This window comes from Meriones unguiculatus, chromosome 1 (assembly GCF_030254825.1).
Source record: "Meriones unguiculatus strain TT.TT164.6M chromosome 1, Bangor_MerUng_6.1, whole genome shotgun sequence".
Classification (NCBI taxonomy): domain Eukaryota; kingdom Metazoa; phylum Chordata; class Mammalia; order Rodentia; family Muridae; genus Meriones; species Meriones unguiculatus.
The window spans coordinates 4,206,288-4,226,604 of NC_083349.1; the positions used below are offsets into that span (position 1 = coordinate 4,206,288).

At 48.2% G+C, this 20,317-nt stretch overlaps 1 protein-coding gene across 1 annotated transcript; it reads right to left on the minus strand.

The window, feature by feature from the left end:
• Nucleotides 1-765: 765 nt before the first annotated feature.
• Nucleotides 766-16,035, minus strand: Slc6a16 (solute carrier family 6 member 16). Its single transcript, XM_060376086.1, has 12 exons — nt 16,025-16,035; nt 14,428-14,913; nt 13,884-14,037; nt 13,577-13,703; nt 13,248-13,423; nt 12,974-13,084; nt 12,600-12,841; nt 6,022-6,205; nt 5,589-5,790; nt 5,312-5,471; nt 1,292-1,451; nt 766-1,117 (listed from the first exon to the last, which is right to left on the minus strand). The coding sequence occupies exons 1-12, from the start codon at nt 16,033-16,035 to the stop codon at nt 914-916; spliced, it is 2,217 nt and encodes a 738-aa protein (XP_060232069.1). The 3' UTR covers nt 766-913.
• Between the last annotated feature and the right edge of the window lie 4,282 nt (nt 16,036-20,317).

Here is a 20,317-nt window from a genome sequence, read left to right on the forward strand (position 1 = left end):
CTAGCCGGGCAGGCTCATCGATCGATCCCACCATGGAAGCAGTGATGTCTTTTGGAGGAACTGTGCACCCTTGGGGGACTCCTGCTACTCAGCCTGGTGATGTGCAGGTGGATACATGCACTTAGTCCATAGGGTTGGAAAGCAAACTTCAAAAACGAGTTTTTTTAGGGGTTAGTATAACGGCTGGCTTGTACCTGATGACCTGAGTTTTATTACTGGACACCACATATTACAAGAAGAGAACCAAGTCCTACAGGCTGTCCTCTGACCTTTACATGTGTCCACACATCAACACTCCCTACCACACAAACCTAAGATTAATTCCAAGACTGTGTAGCCTGTAATGCGATTACTCTTCCTAGCAGCAAGTATGATGGTACCCGTCTCATTTTGTTGAGGCCATTTTCAGGTCCCCCTGGCTGAGGAGCAGGTTCTGGACAAGGCTTGGGAGTCAATCGAGCATCAGCATTGGTGGGGCGGGGAAAGCATGGGAACTCAGGGCTCTGAAAAAGATGGCAGCACTTTGGAGAAGGCGGACTGCTTGAGACATCTACTGGAAAAACGCTCACACTCAGGAGTCTGGAGCTGCAGTGACTCATTTATTGGCCAGCAGTACTCACTTCCCTAACCCCCGCAGGAGACCCACAGACTAGAGGCAGGGCTGGAGGCCAAGCGTGGAGTGTACTGGACATGCACACGCATTGAGCAAGGGCCGCGTAACACTGGCAGTGGAGGAGCCCAGCCAGGAGTATGCAGCAAAGCCAGCCGGCCCCATGGCTCCTGTGCCCCGGGGATCCAGGCTGGTGATAGCTTTAAGCTACTCTTCAGAGCTGCCTCTTCAGTCTGCTGTAAGAGATGTGTGGCCTGCTGAGGGAAGTTGGGAGTTCAGGTGACAATCTTTTGTTTTGTTGCCTTATGGAACAGCCTTTGAGGACTCTTTCTTAGTCAGTGACTGGCCACTTCCCACTGAAAGCTTAGGGGAAGCCACAGGCCTGAAGGGAATCCCCATAACAAGGCAGTACGCAAAGTATGCGGGGATGGGCATGAAGACAAAGACAGACAGCCCGGCAAGCAGGATCAAGCACCACACTGGGTACCGACGAACCACCTCTTTGGACTATGGAGAGACAGGAAAATGGGATTAAAACAGCAAAGTTCCCAGAAGAGGAAGAAGAGGAGTGGCGGGGAAGGGGGAAGGTGAGGCTAGGGAGCGCTCTGATCAGGGCCAATGGCTGGGTCCTCAGCTCACAGGGAACCGGAAGGAGCCCAGGGTCTGAGAGGGGTCACTCACAGTTCTTGAGTCCCAGGCCATGTAGATGGGACCCCTGCAGAGCTGAATGAAGAAAGCCACAAACAGGCCCAGCAGCACCGCTGGAGACACGTAGCGCCACAGCCAGTCGCAGCCAAGGAAGATGGAGCAGCTCAGAAGAGCCATCATGTCTGCAAGGAACCTGCGGAAGGACAGAGTGCGGACAGTCAGTCCCGCCTTCCCCACCTCCCAGTCCTCAGCTATTTCATGGCAGGTCTGGCCTGCTGTATCTCAGTTCTCCTCTCATTTGGTGTGTCTGCCATTGCCCTGCTATTCAAAACCATCCATGGGTCTCACACCCCTCTGACCCTTCTAGATGCTAGGGACTCCAAAGCGAGACCCCCCTTCAGCCCTCGGAAACGCACTCCTGGGCTCTTTCAGCCACATGCTCTCAGTGTCTGCACACGCAGCAGCAAGGCCCTTGATCTAGGATGCCAGGCTTCTACGTCCGCTTCTCTTCTCTGCCTGCCTGTCCAGACTCCGCTTCAGCACAGCATCCTCAGTGTGTCCCCTTACCTCAGCTGTGGACCTGGGACACCGCTGGGCTGTCTACACATGCTCTTCTCCTACAGAAATCTGTGCTTTGACAGGAGCTCAGTATGATGACTTCATACCAGTACCACAGGCTTTCCTGACAGAGGTATCCTGGCACTAGGGAGGTGACTCCAACACCCACATAAGAGACACGCACAGTAGTGTGTGCCTGCATCCTAGCACTGGGGACGTGGGGACGAAAGGATCTGTCCCCAGTCTAGCTTGCTGCCAGCCTGTCTAGCCAAATTGGTGAGCGACAGGTTCAATGAGAGGCCCTGTCTCAAAAATAAAGTGGAGAGCCACAGAACGAGGTGCTGTGTGCCTCCACACGCGTGTGCACGGGCACAGACGCCTGCACACCCGCACTGCAGTCTCAGGTTTGGTGACAGCACCAAGATGGCTCAGCAGGGAAAGGCATTATGCTGCCATGTCTGAGAACCCTGGGACTAAAATGTAGAAGAACCGAATCCCACAAGTTGTCCTCAAAACTCTATAAACACACTGTGTCACACACGTGTCCATACACAAAATAATGTATTTTGAAAAATGGCGCTGGAGAGATGGTTCCTTTAAGAGCACTTGTTGCTCTTGCTGAGGATCCAGGTTTGGTTCCCAGCACCCCCACGGCAGCTCACAGCCATCTGTAACTCCAGTTCCAGGAAATCCGGTGCCCTCTTTTGGCCTCCGTGGGCACCAGGCATATGTGCGGTGCACAGACGTACATGCAGGCAAAACATTCATACACGTAAAATAACACTTTATAAAATGTTTGGTGATTTAATAAGTGTGTTAGTGACTGTTAGTCTGCTGTTCTTGTATTCAGGTGCTAAAATCTGGCTCCCAAGATCTGGCTGCAGTCCAGATGAATGCATGCACTGAACAATGGTGTGCAAACTTTGCTCCACAATCATCTCTGATAGTTTCATAAAGAAAGGCTGGACAGCCAGTAAGTAGGCAGAAGAGAGGTAGGCGGGGCTTAGGTTCCTGGGCTTGGGGTCTCAGGTAGGAAGCACAAGGGAGGAGGAAGGAGAGGAAGATGGAGAGAAAGGATGTGGCATGATGAAGTGGATCCAGCCAGACAAGAGGAACATTGGCAAGTGACTTGGGGCGTGTGGGTGGGAAGTGGCCAGACTAGCTAAGAAAATCAGTATAAATTGTACCTGCCCAGCTTCTGTGCTTAAGCTTGTTAGTGAATCAACAGGCCTCTGTCTCAATTACTTGGAAACCGGCTAGGTTAGAAAAGCCTTCTAGAATTAATGAACCTTCTACAATAAGTGAGGGATGGAATGGATTCTAAGGATCATTTGCAAATGTTGCTTCCAGCACCTTCTGCCTTAGATCTACACCACTGTGTGTCCTAGTAGTACTTTTGTTTGGAGACAGGGTCTCTCTCTATGTCATACGAGCCTTGAACACACTGAAACTTGCCTGTCTCTGCCTCTGGTGTGCTGAAATTAAAGGTGTGCACCATTATGGCCCACCCTACTAAGTTTTGAACTGCTGTGATGAAATATAAGACAGAAAGACATTTAAGGGAGGAAAGGTTTACTTGGACTCTTGATTTCAAAGGGAATTTGGTCCATCATGATAGGAAGAAATGATTGCAGAGATGTTTAAAATGGCTATTTCACAACAGTACCCAGTCTTGCTAACTCCCTGCCAGTCCTCCTCCCAGTTTCCAGCCCAGCCCCTTCAACGTTTCTCCCAATCATTCTCCACCAACTGCCTTCTCTTTTCAGTCGGCTGGGCCCTTGCCCTGTCTTGCCCCCAGCCCCCACCTCTCAGCCTCAGCTGGCTTTTTTATATCCTCTCCTGTTCCCGTAAGTCCAAGAGGCAACCTACACTGAAGGTCATAGGGTCATGCAGTTATAACAGCTATGAATTTTTAAAGGACCAGTTGTCTAGCAACTGGGGAGCCTTTAAAAAGCTAGCCGCACAAGAAAGGTCATACCGTAGAGACGGCTCCATCCACAGTGCTGAAGCATGGAGTAGACAGGGAAGCAGGGAGGTCAGGCCAGAGCCCTGGCTGGGTGTCACTCCCACCAGCCAGGACCAACACTAAAGTCTGCACAAGTCTGCGATCCCTACCTTCCCGGGTCAGGCCATTCTCCCACATCTTTGCTGCCCTAACAAGCCACTGCTGGCTCTCACTTGAATCTTACGCAGCCTCCAAGTCTCCTCCTTGGTTCTGCTGGTTGTTTCTCCACAGACACCAGAGGTGCCTTCTTAAAACAATAAACCTGAGGGGCTGGAGAGATGGCTGAGCAGTTAAGAGCACTGGCTGCTCTTCCAGTAGGCCCTGAGTTCAATTCTCAGCAACCACATGGTGGCTCACAACCACCTATAATGAGATCTGGTGCCCTCTTCTGGCCTGCAGGTAGAGCAACATATTAAAAATAAACATAAACCTGGCGGTGCAGGCCTTTAATCTGAGCACTTGGGAGGCAGAGGCAGGTGAATTACTATGTAAGATCAGCCTGGTCTATGTAGCCAGCTCTAGGACATCCATGGGTAAATAGTAAGACCCTGTCACCAAAAAATGTTTTTTAAAAAAATCTGATGCTGGTGCTCCTTACTTAAAAACTACCCAGTGTTCTGTGTACACACTGCGCTCAACACTAAGTCATGCCATGGCTTACAAGGCCTCACCTTCTGCCCACAGACCTAATTCTACTGCAGTTTCCATGGGTTATCTGTTCCTTCAAAGCACCAAGCAGGGCATTTCCTCTGAGGCACACACACGCAGCTACACTCCCACTGATACGCTCACATCCACATCCACCACACACATATCAATCACAGCTCCTGAGATTATGACATGTGCTGAGTCTTATGACATGTCACCCTACCAGAAAGACCTTCCTTGTGACTCTGTCCGCACCACACACACCTACTGGAACCATCGGGGCCTCTGCTTTCGTCTTGTCCTTTGCCCCGCGTGTGCATGCAGGCTCTAGAGCTTGGTGGCAGGTGGCTCCCTCTGCTGCTCTGCACCTGCTTTTCTGAGACGAGGTCTCTCGTTGAGCTTGACACTCTACTATCTGGCTGCCACAGCCCTGGGACCCTCTTGTTTTCACCTCCCAGTGTGAGAATGGCAACCACCCTGGCCACTGACGTGGTTCTGGGGACAGAGCTCACACCCACGCTTGCACAGCAAGGGCTTTTCCAGCTGAGCCTCCTCCCAGTATCACTGTGCTATTTGGCCATGGTGTCTGTCAATGTTGCTGCTGTCTGTCATACTCTAGAATGTAGGCCCCTGACCTCAGGATGCTAGCTTTGGTGTATGCAGCTTCCCTGCTCACTAGCAGGTCATAAGGCCTAAAGCACATGAAACACACAAAAGTATGACAAATAAACATTTCCTGGAAGCCTTGAAGTTAATGGTCCTTGTGTCGCGTTAGTTTGAGATTCGAAATAACAGCCCCCCCCCCCGTAAATATCACTGCTCTGGGGCTGCTCTGGCCTTACCTCTTGGCCCCATAGGCCCAGGCTACAGCAAGGGTTTCACATATGATGATGCTGATGGTGGGCAGGACTATCCAGTATTCAGACAGAAGTGAAAAGTAGTAGATTCCTGAAGGCTGGAGGAAGAAGAGGCTGCACAGGAACAGCACCATGGAAGCACCCACTGGGAGGAAGCATTGGGTCTGTGTCAGGATCAGAGGTCTCACATGATGGGGCTAAGGGGCAGTCAGAGGCCAGGGCCGGTGTGAGACTGTGGGGAAGAGAATGATAGGTGGAGTACCGGTAAGGATCCTTGGCTGTCTCCTGCAGAAGGAGAAGGTGTCCTGGAGTGGAATAATGACGCCCAGCGTTAACATTAGAGCGGCACACAGCCCCAGACTCAGCAGCAACAGGAAGCAGAAGACAGTCCAGAAGGCAGACCCAGGAAAGAGTGAGATGACTTCAGTAAAGATGAGGAGCACAAACTGAGGACTCTCCTCAATCTACAAGGGTGGAAAAGCAAAGTGCTCTCTCTACCTTCTCTAGACGCTCCCTGGAAGCCTGAGGAGGACAGACCGGCACACAGGAAGGACCCTGGCCCCCAGCCCACAAATAGTGCTCTGTGAGCGGAAGTCCCCGCATCACAGGGCTATGAATCCTATTTCTGGGACTAATGAAAGCTGACCTGTCTGTGGGACAGAGTACCTCGCTCGCCCTGGGCCACCTCCACTGACCTTCAGAAGCTTCTCCTGGACGTTGCACACGGGCACTTTGCTGGCGACAGCTCTCTTCAAGGGTTGTGGGAGGCTACTGAGCCAGGAATGATAGGTGAAGGTCGGGTTGTCCTGCAGGTCAGGGGGCTGTGCCTCAGGAGGTAGGATTCCATGGGCTATGAGCATTATGATTGCCTCTGCGTTCCTGAGGATGAGGGTGAGTCAGAACTGTCAGACCCTTTGGCACTGGCCTTCCCTTTCTCATCTTACACGTGAGAGCCATCTTGAGCCCTGCATTACTGACCTGGGCAAAGAGAAGCCTACAGTGAGATCTAGAGGATGCCCATTTTCAGGGCCATGAAGAACATGTGCCCCGGAGGAGGCTGGGGGAGGGTTTTCTATGGACTCCCTGGGGACTCTGTGGTCTTGGTCTTCAGGATCTTTTCGAGGAGTAGGAAGAAAAAGTCAACCTTTTAAGCTCCACATTACAGACAGCTGGGGAGGCTCGCTTAGATTCTGAAGTGTGTGACAGTCCCAAGTTATGCTATGTGAAAGAACGTTACTTTGACTCTGACCAGAGTCCTTACCGAGAGCAAAATGCAAACTTTGTGAAAGTAAGTATAGACTGATCATGTCCTAAAAATTAGAATGGGTGCTATTCTGGTAACAAGCCAGTTATACATTTGGACGAATATTCTCTTTGTGAGTAAGTTAAGCTGAAATAGATTTTTAATCTCCTCATAAGAATAAAACTGTTGACAAGGGGCTAGAGAAACGGCTCAGTAGCAAAAAGAACACTTGCTATTCTTCCAGAGGATACTTGTTTGATTCCCAGCACCTCTATGCCAAGAGGCTCGCAACTGCCTGTGACTCCAGCTCCTGGGCATCTGAGGCCCTCCTCTGGCCTCTCCATCTACTTACACACTAAATGAAGAATGTGAAAACATTAGTTAATTAAACAAAATAAATAAGCAGAGGTATAAAAGCCAAAATAAGACCCCCACCCTCCCTTTGAGACAGGGTCTCTCTTCTTAGCTGTCCTAGAGCTTATCTTGTAGTCCAGGCTGGCCTCAAACTCACAGAGACCTGCCTGCCTCTGCCCCTGCTGGGATTAAAGGTGTGCCCCCATGCCCGGCAAACATTCTTCTCTTAAGCCCAGCACCTGACAATGAGAAGGCCACACCTTCTTTTTTTAATATTTAAAGGAGCCAGCCACTTGCTGCGGTCCTTCCCTGTAGCAGGGAATGAGCAGAAAGGTGTTTAACAAATGAACATAAATAAGTGGAAATTAGAAGTCCCCAGTAGGCTGTGTGCACAAGGCAGCCCAAGCTTGAACTTGAAGCCCAGTTTTAGACTCTGATTATCCCCATGACCAAGACTTCAGTTCCAAGAAGTCTCTTTTCAAAGCTCCAGTTCAAAGGAACTCACCTCAAACCTAGGCTGTTACAAATCTCCATCACTAAGCCAGATCTAGAGCTATAAGCCTATGGTCTCAAATCTTGCAAAGTCTGAGTCAGGAGGATCACAACTTCAAGGCCAGCCTGGGCAACGTAATGAGCCACAATTCCTATACTTAAGGGGCAGGAAATACAGTGGCAGAAAGGTGGAAAGATTTTGAGAGCCTATGGTCTCAGAATGACTTCTGATGACAGGGCAAGGATGTTGTTCCCATGAACTCTCAACAATATGGGGGTCTGCACAAGAGTTACAAAGACCACAGCAGTAAATACGACATCATGAATGGAGGGAAATTCACAAGGCGCACCCCTAAAAGAAGAGTTACAGTAGTCAATGGCTGCTGAAGGAGGGAGAACCAGTTTTTTATGGTAGTTTTTAGGGAAAGAACTGGGTGGGGAGTGAAAATGATGCAAACACATTATCTCATATATTATATATTATCTCAACTTAATATAAGTAAATAAGCCTGGAGGTGGTGGCACACACCTTTACTGCCAGCATTAGGGAGGGAAAAGCAGGTGGATCTCTGAGTTCGAAGTTGGCCTGGACTACAGAGCCAGTTCCAAGATAGCCAGGACCAAACAGAAAAATATTGTCTTGGAAACAAACAAACAAGCAAATTGCTGGGTGGTGGAGTACACACATTTAATCCTAGCACTTAGGGGGCAAAGGAAGTTGGATCTCTGTGAGTTCAAGGCCAGCCTGGTCTATAGTGAGTTCCAGGACACCCAGGGCTACACAGAGGAACCCTATCTCAACAAACAAACAATAATAATTTAAAAATAAATGAGTGAACAAGTAAATTGTTTGTTGGTCACGGTGGTGCACACCTGAATCCCTGAATTCAGAGGGTAGAGGCAGGTGGCTCTCTGAGTTTGAGGGCAGCCTGGTCTACAGAGTGAGCTCCTGTTCTACACAGTGTATTCCAGGACAGTCAGGGCACATGGTGAGACCCTGTCTCAGAAAAATCAATCAATCAATTAATAAGTATTTAAAAGGGTACCAGAGAGACAGCTTAAGAGTACGGGATGCTCTTACAGAGTGCCCACATTCAGTTCCCAGGGCCTACACTGTTGCTTTCAACTACCCAGACTCCAGTTTCAGAGCCTCTGACACTTTCTGGCCTCTGTGGGCACCAGGCATGCACAGTTATACATGCTGGCAAAATACTCAGGCACAGAAAATAAAATAAAATAAAGCAGAATAGAATACAAGCATATTCAAAACAAAAATAAATGCAGACATGCAGTGAAAAGGGCTGGGGTGCATCTCTGTGTAGAGCACTTGCCTATCTCACACAAAGTCCTAGGTTCAACTCCAACCACTACAGGTTGGGTGTCCAGAGACAGAGGCAGGAGATTTTTAGTAAGCTCAGGGTCAACCAGGTCAACACAGAAAGTCCCAGGCCAGTCAGGACCAAAAAGAGAGATCCTGTCTCCAAAAAGGGAAAAGTCTTTATTTTTATTATTTTAAATTTATGTGTCTGGGCCATGAGTGTGTGAGTGCCAGTGGCAACAAAATCAAGAGGGCATCAGACTTCTTAAGAGCTGTGGTGTCTGTGAGCTGCCAGGCATGGATTCTGGGAACAGAACTACGTGTTCTTAACCGCTGAGTCATCTCTCTAGCACCAACAGGAAAGAATATTAAAAACATCGGCAAAAGTCAGTGAAACAAACAATTAACAAAATTAGTAAACAAAAGGAGAAAAACAATCAAAAGCTGATTTAAAAATAAACCGTAGGGGCTGGAGAGATGATTTCAGGAGATCTGTTTGCCCTCTTCTGGCCTCCGAAGGTATCAGAAACTTTTGTGGCACACAGACATCCACGCAGGCAGAAACCACACACATTAAAAATAAACTGTGGCTAATGTAGAACAGCGACAAGAGAAGAAAGGCCAGTGCAGTGCAGAAGCCCAGTGCAGTGTTCCCTCTGGGAGGGAAGAAACGTTACAATTAGAAAATACAGGGTGTGGCTGGGAGACGGCTCTCTGCAAGCATGAAGACTGAAGTTCCAATCCCTACCACTTAGGAATAGCGCTCAGCCACATGTGCCTGTAACCCCAGCACTCAGGAGGCAGAGGAGGGCAGATCTCTGAGTTCCAGGCCAGCCTGGTCTACAAAATGAGTTCCAGGACAGCCAGGACTGCACAGAGAAAAAAACCTTGTCTCAAGAAACAAAACGAAGCAAAACAAAACATAAGCCTGAACCCAGGTAAAGGTGAAAGGAGACAACTGACACCACAAAGCTGTCCTCTGACCTCCATCCCCTCCCCCATACCAAGCACACACTACAATGATAAACAGCTGAAGAAATAGCAGATATTTTATTAATGCTTATCAGACTTGCAAAATTAAGAGGTCCAGCAAAGTTTAATAAAGTGCTGTGCCAAACAATGAGAGGGTGTCCTCACACTCGCTTCTGGGAGGGCATTCTGATTAAACCACTGTGGCAAGCAGGCCCTGAGCAGACCCTGCCCACACCACTTTCCAGGGCTGAGTCTGCGCATATCCAGGCACTGAGTCCTCGCACTCCAGACGGTATGCTGTGCTCATGTATCTGTGTGGTTGGATGCCAGCGATTGCACCCCGTACTAAACAAGTACAAACCATGCCAGGGAGAGCTGGGCGTGATGGCACACACCTGCAGTAAGCCTAGCAGATGCAAGGCTCAGACAGACAGACAGCTGTGAGCCAAGCCAGCAGGACTACGAGGGGATACTGACCCAAAGCAAATCAAAACTTGTATTCCCTACACAGTACAGAGTTAAATCTACTGACAGCACAGCTGTTCAGGGCTGTGTTGGCCACCCCAGGGTGATTTCTGTCTCCAGGAAGACATGGCAGGAATATTTAGGTACAGCAGTACATTACACAAGGAATGAAGCAGCTCCAGGTGGCAGCACCTGAGAGGCAACCGATCTCTGTGGTTTTTGAGGGACAACGGCATCTGTCTCGTCCTATAGAGCTGACCTGAAATGATCCCTCCTGAACACAGGACTCAGGAAACTAAGCAAACTTGGAAGGCACTGGAAGCTCAGGAAGTTACAAGAGCCATGAGGCCCCTCCCTAAACTGATGCATACGGTGACAGCAGCTGGGGAGAAGGTCTTCCTAGAACGGACAGCAAGTGGTCCCAGAGCTAAAAGGAGGCAGCTTCCGTAAGGGGTCGCCCCTGTGTGCTGGACTTTCTTTCTTTCTCTTTCTCTTTTTTCCAGACAAGGTTTCTCTGTCCTGGACTTGCTTTGTAGACCAGGCTGGCCTCGAACTCAGAGAAATCTGCCTGCCTCTGCCTCCCCGAGTGCTGGGATTACAGGCGTGGGCCACTGCGCCGCTTGTGTGCTAGCCTTTCTAATCATAGTCACTCATTTTCCTGGAGGCAATCTCTCACCCATGCTTGCATGAACAGCCCCAGGAAGTCACTGGTTCACCAGGCAGGCTACAGTGAGCCCTTCTTTGGCCTGTTGTTAGTTCCCTGTCTAGTGTGAACAAATATCTGTGCATTCACTCAGGAAAAGTCACACAACAGCAGCTTCTAGGAGAAAATGACAGTCACCTGTGGAAATTGGGGTTACTATGGAGAAATCCAGCTCAGGCCCTCTCTGGAGGGCCTCTCTGACTCTCTCAGCTCACACTACAGCTATCAGAAATCTGTGACTAGCTGGCTTATCACTCAGTTCTTCATTCCTTCTCCTCCGAGACTGAAAAAAGCAATAAAAGCAAGAAATACACTGATGAGCCAGTCCAAGTGTCTGTGGTATGCAAAGGGCACATTGCAGCAATAAGCTGTAATGACAGCAGAAAAGCACAAACGGGTTCTGGTGCTCTCGCACACAGTAGGATATTTATAGCTAATCATAGTGTGCTACATATTTAAAAATAACAAGGGCCGAACACATGCATCACTTGCTTTTCCTCTAGAGGACACAGACTGCGCTCCCAGAACCCACATGGTGGCTCACAGCATTGGCAGCTCCTTTATGGGGAGCTGACACCCTCTCTTGACCTCCACAGACACCAGGTATGCACATGTCATTCATACATCAACGCAGGCGAAACACTCATACATGCATAAATAAATAAATAGATAAATAAATAAATAAAACAAAACAAAACAAAACACACACAAGCTGGGAATGATGATACACAGCTGTAAGCCAAGCTTTGAGGAGTGAGAGGAAGGAAGATCAGAAGTTCAAGTCTAGCCTGGGCTCCATAGGGCATTCCAGGCCTATATAATGAGACCCTGTCTCAAACACAAAACAACCTGACAGAAGTTTGATTTCAGCACAAAGAAATGATAACACCTGAGGTCAAAGTGTGATCATTACTCTGACTTATCGTATGCAATGTATGCAGATACCACGGTATACCCCATGTACACATGGGACTCAACTGTGTCAATAAGACCAAAATGAGATGAAGATCCGGCAGACAGTGCCAGCTTGGAGAGACTCCTCAGGGCTGCCAGAGGGGCAGGGGCGGCTACGTTTTAGAATGGACAGCTACGGGACTGTGTAGGAAGCAGACATCCCTGGATGGTTCTCTGTGTGGGGGTGACCTTGGCATGCCTGCCATTCCCAGCATCCTTAGTACATTAGCTCTGAGATGCCAGTTGGCAACCTCTGGAGTTCTCTAATGTTAGAAAGAGGCTCTAAGACATATAGGATTCTGGCCTCTGTTCTCAGCTAAGAGAAAACAGAGCTTACGGCCTCCCTGGCACTGAGGTCTGTGAATGGGCTGTGAAGCTGCCCTGGCTGGACCTCACCAGGGAACTGGCCCACCTCTTACAGCAGGCTGGACCTCACCAGGGAACTGGCCCACCTCTTACAGCAGGCTGGACCTCACCAGGGAACTGGCCCACCTCTTACAGCAGGCTGGACCTCACCAGGGAACTGGCCCACCTCTTACAGCAGGCTGGACCTCACCAGGGAACTGGCCCACCTCTTACAGCAGGCTGGACCTCACCAGGGAACTGGCCCACCTCTTACAGCAGGCTGGACCTCACCAGGGAACTGGCCCACCTCTTACAGCAGGCTGGACCTCACCAGGGAACTGGCCCACCTCTTACAGCAGGCTGGACCTCACCAGGGAACTGGCCCACCTCTTACAGCAGGCTGGACCTCACCAGGGAACTGGCCCACCTCTTACAGCAGCGATGTGTAGTTATGGTAGCCCAGAAGCTCAGGACGGAGAGGATGAAAGGCGTGATGAACAACAAGGTGAGTATCTTGATCACAGCCATAAGGAAGGCATCATGAAGACAGTTGTTGAAGTCAGGCATATGTGAGGCTAAGGAAACGATGGGGCCAAAGCCTAAGCCCATATCAAACATCACCTGGGTCCCTGCTTGGGACCACATAGTTAGGTCGTAGATGCTTGCCACCTAAAAAGGAGAAGACAGGTACAGCAGACACATCAAGATCTGGGCAAAGAAAACCATAGGACAGACGTCATCTCCTCAAGGGAGGAGCTATGGGAGATGATGGCAGGGAGCTGTGCTGCTTGCAGGCCTCACCTTGAGGATCAGTAGGTGTTTAAGCCCCTGCTCGGAGCCCTCCAGTGTCAGAGTCCGGAAGAGGAAGCAGGTGATGATGAAGTAAGGGAGCAGCACCAAGACATAGAGAACCTGTGTGGGCAGGGCGGCGCGTCAGCCCTCACGCTGACAGACTCACCCTGCGGAGAGCTAAGGCGGTGGCTCAGCTTCACGAGAGTTATCAGCCAGGCAAGGAGCCTGCAGAGAGGAACGAGGTCAGAGCACCTGAGAATGCCAACGGCCAAGGACCGCTCACCTTCCCAATGGATTTCATCCCATTGACCATGAAAACACAAATGAGACACCAGGCCACAAAAAGGAACATGCTCAGGCTGAAGGCTGGCGACCCTCCGTCCTCAATGCTATCTGAGGCTTTCAAGGTCTTCCGGTACCAAAAGTATGTGTAGGATGTTGCCCGTTCACATTCAGGATCTGGGGAGACACGACTTTGGACAGGCCTGCGAGACAGGGCAACCCCCCTCACTCCCTGCATCCCTCGGCTCTGTCCATGGTCTTCCTCTTCATACCCCTCATTGCTCTTTTCTCCTTTTCCCAAGTCCCTTCATTTCTCTCCTCCTTCCTCACCAAAGTTACTGGAATTCCTTTGCAAGGGACATTTCTCCCACGGAAAGACGAAGTAGAACATGTGGCTCATGTAGAAGAGGATCCAGGAATTGAACAGATTGGTGAAGGTGTTAGCGATGAAGCACACCTGGAAAGCAGGGGAAAGGTGTCTGGGGAGAAAGAGCAGAAACAGGAAGAAAGAAGGGATCTGACGAAGGACGGAAGAGCTGAAGGAGCATGTTTCACAGAAGGCCAGAGCTGGGATCTTCTCCATGGAGAAGGATGGAGAGCAGCTGTGGGGCAGGCTTTGTGAAGCCTGGCTCCTCACCAAGAACATGCTGTATCCGATTCCACCAAACCAGGGGCCCAAGGTCTTCCACAGGTCCATGCTGCTCTGCTGTGCCCTCTGACCAACTGCCATCTCCAGGAAGAGCAGAGGAATCCCAACGCACAACAACAGTAAGATGTACGCTATAAGGAAGCTAACTGCAGAGAGAAGGGAGAAGGGTGCTGAGAGTCTCAAGCCCATGCTGCCGGCACCTACTCTACGTGCCCAGGAAGACTGCTCCCCACCAGCAGCCTCCCTCAGCTCTTCAGGTCTGCCTGCTCCACATCCCTCACTGGCCAAGCTCCTTACTTCCAGGAATCTCGGATGCCTAGCCTTCACTCCCCTCCCCCAACACTCTGCCTGACCAACCCACTGGACTATGTTCACAATCCTGCACCTTGTCACCTCTCCTAACCCTGGGTGCCCAGACATCTGGATTCTGTCCTGCTCTGGCATCTGTATGTCTCAGGAATGTCAACACTGGAAGCCAGGACGGGCCTCACTCCTGCTGTCCTTTTGGGTCCACATGTCCTGGTTCTCAGACTTACAGCCTCCTTTGTGAAGACACCGTGAGACAAAGCGCCAGAGTCTACCAGGGTTCATCAAGTAGCCCATCAGGGCCAGGATGTACTCAACCTTGCTGGACCAGAGTGGACGTGGAGTGAAGTCGTCGCTGTCTTCCTTGTTTATCTTTGTCATGTCCTCTGAGGATTCTTGTGTCACAATTGTCACAGTTGCTTCTTCTATGGGACTGGACTTAGGTTGTATTCCACCTCTTGCCTGAGCCTCCAAAGCAAGGGTTTCCCAGGCCTGAGCCTTTGCCATCCGGGACTTTGAAACTTTGGCCTCTGCGACCCAGGCTGATTCAGACCAGGTCGTTAGGGAACTCAGCATGGAAAGTCTTTCTGTGGGTAATTTTTTTCCCTGAAAGGACTTCAAAGACTTTGTCAAGGAGGACCCCGAAGGCACATCCTCTAGAGAAGCGCTTGGTTTGGTTTGGGAAGGGGTACTTCCACCTTTCTTAGTGGACCTAAGAATCAAAAGCCACAGATTTACTTCAGGAAAAAAGTATGCAATACATAGTTTAACACAAAAAGCCACATATTTTAGGTGAAATCTAATGAGGAAATTATTCTCAGGCTTAATTAAGGATTTGCTGAGTTTCAAACTATGTTGAAGGACACTATCATTTCTACACCCTCCACTTACTGATATTCAAAACACAAACACCACATACAAGTACCACAGTTATACCACACACACCACATTCACACATACTGCACACAGGCACCACATGTATCACACACACACATATACAGACACACACACACACCAAACCCAGGCATCACATGCATCATCACCTTCCCGTGTACCACAAACACATACCAATACATGCACACTTGTACCACACAACACATCCAGATAATACTGGCATCTACCCTACATACAAGCACCAAAGATATACGTGCCACACATGCACACACAGCACCCGCACACACGTGAATGACTTAGCACACCCACACACACACATGCACACACAGCACCCGCACACGCGTGAATGACTTAGCACACCCACACACACACATGCACACACAGCACCCGCACACACGTGAATGACTTAGCACACCCACACACACACATGCACCACACACTTGCCACACATACATTTCTTACATCTTTTTTTTTTTTTTTTTTTTTTTTACTTCTTCAAGGGACAGGGGTCTGGGTAGCTAACATGAAGAGTTAGGGCAGTGGGAGCCACGCTAAGGATTTCTGAAAACAGAGATACACGCCCTCCAAAGCTCACAGCGGCTTCCACTAGCAATCTCAGTCTTCAAGAGACAGGGCAGACGGACGGCAATAGCTTTGAGGCCAGCTGTGAGCTATGAGGATGGAGAGGAACAGACGAGGGGGAGAGAGACAGAGAGACAGAGAGAGGGCCAGAGAGACAGCCAGACAGCAAGAGAGAGAGAGAGACAGCCAGAGAGAGAGACAGCCAGAGATGGCCAGCGAGAGATACATAGAGAGAGACAGCCAGAGAGAGAGACAGCCAGAGAGAGAGAGAGAGAGTCTGATTCTCTTCGCAGTGGGATTTTACTTGCTGTTTTGAGAAAGACATTTGCTGGGAAGCCTAGGCTGACCTGGAGGTCATGATGCTCCTGTCTCTGGCACCAAAAGAAAGGCTTAGAACAACCTGTTTTACCTCTGCAAGTCTCCCATTTGTCAGCACTCAAGTTCAACTCACAAAGGTCTCACAGAGGAGCCCCACTTGCCCCTAATGCACATAGACGCTGCCTCCCACTTCTCTCTACCCTCTTTTGTTCTTCACGGTGCTCCTCATTCCTGATTCTCTGTCACCTCCGACTCCCGCTCTACCCTCCACCCCAACTCCTGAGCCAGAGGATGGTCCTGCACCTCATGTCTGGGGCCACTTTTGTCCTCGATCGGATCACGTCACTCTGACCTTTGTTGGTCTTCAAATATTCCAAGCGACAGAGGTCAGGGAGTGTGCTGAAAAGGAAAAAAGGAAAGGTCTGTGAAAGAGATGAAGAGAAGGAAAAACAATGAGTGACTCAGCTGAAAAAGGGCTTGCCACGTGAGCCTAGGATGGGAGTCCAATCCCAGGGTACACACGAAGGAGAGGCATGGTGGTATGCATGTAGGAGGGAGAGGGAGACAGAAGCCACGCCAGACTAACTGGCCAGCTCTACACCAGTAAAACACGGTCTCATGAGACAAGGTGGACAACTCCTAAGGAAACACACAAGAGGTGATCCTCTGGCTTCACACACACACACACACACACTCACAAGGTAAAACATTCCAGATAGACGAAGTCTATATATCTAAGCTAAAAAAAAGAAAATAGCAAAGTTAAACTATATCACTGAGTTCATATATATGGGAAAGTGCAAAGAAAAGCAATGAGGTGACCATACGGTTATATCAGCAAAGAAAGGTGCATGGAGTGTAACCTAAAAGGGTGTTCTAGAATCATGATAATTTCTCTCTGTCTCTCTTGGGTTTTTTTTTGTTTTTTTTTTTTGTTGTTGTTTGTTTACTATTTATTTCTTTGAGACAGGGTTTCTCTGTAGCCTTGGCTGTCCTGGAACTCACTTTGAAGAACAGGCTGGCTTCAAACTCAAAGATTTGCCTGCCTGCCTGCCTCTGCCTCACATGTGCTGGGATTAAAGGTGTCACCAGCATGCCTGGCTCTTTTTTTTTTTTTTTTTAAAGACAGTGCTTCATATTGTAGCTCAGGATGGCCTAAAACTTGTAGCAATCCTCCTGCCTCAGACTCCCGAGTCCTGGAGTTCCAGGGAGGAGCCACCACAACGGATAAGTCGTGTTCTATTTCCTGATTGGGTTAGCAGTTATGCTGCTGACTGAATGTGATTGTCCCTTCAGAACTCATTTATTAGAAGTTTAAACCCCAGCGTGACGGTACTAAAAGGTGGAAGAACCTTTAAGAGGAGGCAGCTGTTGCAAAGTAATTACCTCAAGGGCTGGAGGTATAATCGGTGCAATAATTCTTGCCTGGCATGTCCAAGGCCCAGGTCTGACTCTTAGAAATGCAATAACAAACATTATGTCTTTGAAGCCATCACCTTCAGAAAAATATTAATCCTGGTCTCATGTGGACCAAGTTGATCTCTAACTAGTTATGTAGCAAAGAATAACCTTGGCTTCCTCCTGCCTTCTTCTCCTCCTTGTTGTCTTCACATGTCTACACAAGCACACCAGTGAGGAAGTTATCATGAAAGTAAGCTTGACTACTGAGTCTTTCTGGATTTATTTTTGCTACATGACTTGTTCCTCTTCCTCATGCTCTCAGCATAATGTCATCCAGATTGCTGTGACACAGCCAAATGACCCTCACAAAGCAGTGCAGATATTGACATCATGTTGTTAGATCCTCAATACTATGAGCTAAACAAACTTCTTTTCTTTATTTAGTTCAAGCCTTTGGATATTTTGTTATAGTAACAGATAATGCACACAGATTGGTGGTTTAAGCTGCTCTATGTTCTATGGACACACATTTTATTTCATCATTTAAAAATATTAAAGATAAAGTACTTTTTAAATAAGATAAAGTAGCCAAATGAAATATCCAGAAGCAAATGGTGTCAAAAGACTGAAAAAGAACTGTGCATAGTGGGTCACACCTGTAATCCTAACACATAGGACGCTGAAAGAGGATGTGAGTTCCAGCCCAGAGTGAGCTCCAAAGCCACATCATTTCTCAAAATCAATAAATCCATAAATAAAAATTTTAAAGAGCTGGGAGATTGTTTAGTGCATATAAACCACTTGCTGCTCTTGCAGAGGGCCTGAGCTCAATTCCCAGTACCCACACTGAATGATTCACAACTGCCTGTAACTCTAGTTCCAGAGGATCACACACCCACTCCTGTCCTCCAGAAATACATGTGCATATATCAATAAATTTAAAAATAACAAGCAAACAAAAAGATTAACACCACAAAATGTAATCAATAGTCTGAGATTGTAAACATCATACATTCTTTTTTAAAAGTATCTACCATAGGCAGGCATTGTGGCACAGGCTTTTACTCCCAGCACTCAGAGGTAGGCAGATCTCTGAGTTCAAGGGCAGCCTGGTCTACAGAGCAAGTTCCAGGACAGCCTGGGCTACACAGAGAAACCCTGTCACAAAAACCAAAATACATACATACACACATACATGCATGCATGCATGCATCCATGCACACACATATACATATATGTATCGAAACTCCAGGTAAGCTGCTCACCCTCAAACCTCTCCCACTTCCTCAGTGTTCCCGCATCCTAACTCCAATTCTCCCTCTCCTCCTCATCACTATCCCAGGCCCCAAATCAGGTGGAGACCTCCTGCTTGACCAGAGGCCACGTCAGCCACCAGAACTCCACCTGCAGATCTCTCCCACTCTCTTGGTGCCCCCCAACACTATCCTCAATTCCCCATCCCCTCTTGGTCACCATGTCCCAGCCCCCAACTCAGGTGGTGACCCCCTGCTCAACCACAGGCCACACCAACCAGAAGACCAGAGAGGAAACAGAAAAGCAAGGTATAAAACACCTATTGGAATTACACCCAACTTCTCAGTGGAAACTCTATAAGCTAGAAGGGCCTGGACAGATGTCTGGCAGACTCTTAAGAGACCACAGATGCCAGCCCAGACTACAATACCCAACAAAACTTTCAATCATCATAGTTAGAGAAAACAAGACATTCCATGATAATGCCCTACAGAAGGTACTAGAAAGAAAACTCCAACCCAGGGGTTAACTACACACATGAAAACACAGGAAATAAATAATCTCACACCTACAGAACCAAAAAGGAAAGACACACACACACCACCACCACCACATCTACCACCACCAACAAAGTAATAGGAATTAACCATCATTGGTCATTGATAACTCACAATAGCAATGGACTAGTTCCCCAATAAAGAGAACAGATTACAATATGGATTAAAAAACAGGATCGATTCTTCTGCTGCATATAAAACACACACACACACACACACACACACACACACACACAAAACTCAACATCAAAGATTGACATTACCTCAGAGTAAAGGCTGGAAAAAGATTTTTTAAATAAATAGAACAAGAAGCAAGCTGAGTAGCCATTCTAATATCTAACAAAATAGACTTCAAACCAAAGTTAATCAAAAGAGAGAGGGAAGGACACTTTTTACTCATCAAAGGAAAAATCCACCAAGATGATATTTCTATTCTTAACATATATGCCCCAAATGCAAGGGCACCCACAATTTTAAAGAAAACATTTCTAAAACTTAGATCGTATATCAACCCTCATACTGTGATAATGGAAGACTTCAATGGCCCACTTTCACCAACAGACTGGTCATCCAGCCAAAAACTAAGCAGAGAAATACTGAAGCTAACAGATGTTATGAACCAAACATTTCACCCAAACACAAAAGAATATACCTTTTCTCAGCACCTCACAGAACATTCTCCAAAGTTAACCACACACTAGGTCATAAAGCAAGTTTCAACAGATGCAAAATAACTAAAATAAGACCACCGTGGAGTAAAACTGGACTTCAACAACAACAAAAACAACAGAAAGCTACAAACTCATAGAAACTGAACTCTCTACTCAATGAAAACTGGGTCAAGACAGAAATAAAGAAATAAATTAAAGAGTTCCTAGAATTCAATGAAAATGAAGGCACAACATACCCAAACTTCGGTGACACAATGAAAGCTGTGCTAAGAGGAAAGTTCATGGCACTAAATGCCTACATTTTAAAAAAGGGGGTGGGGAGAGTCTTACACTAGTAATTCAACAGCACGCCTAGACCAAAAAGAAGCTCTAGAACAAAAAGAAGCAAGCATACCCAAGAAGAGTAGAAGGCAGGAAATAATCAAACTCAGGGCTAGAT

Excerpts from the sequence above, each read along its gene's own strand:
- Slc6a16 (XM_060376086.1), bottom strand. Across the intron at positions 12,842-12,973 it reads AACACCTACTGATCCTCAAG|GTGGCAAGCATCTACGACCT; the intron begins GTGAGGCCTGCA and ends TCTCCTTTTTAG. Across the intron at positions 1,118-1,291 it reads TGGCCTGGGACTCAAGAACT|TCCAAAGAGGTGGTTCGTCG; the intron begins GTGAGTGACCCC and ends GTCTCTCCATAG.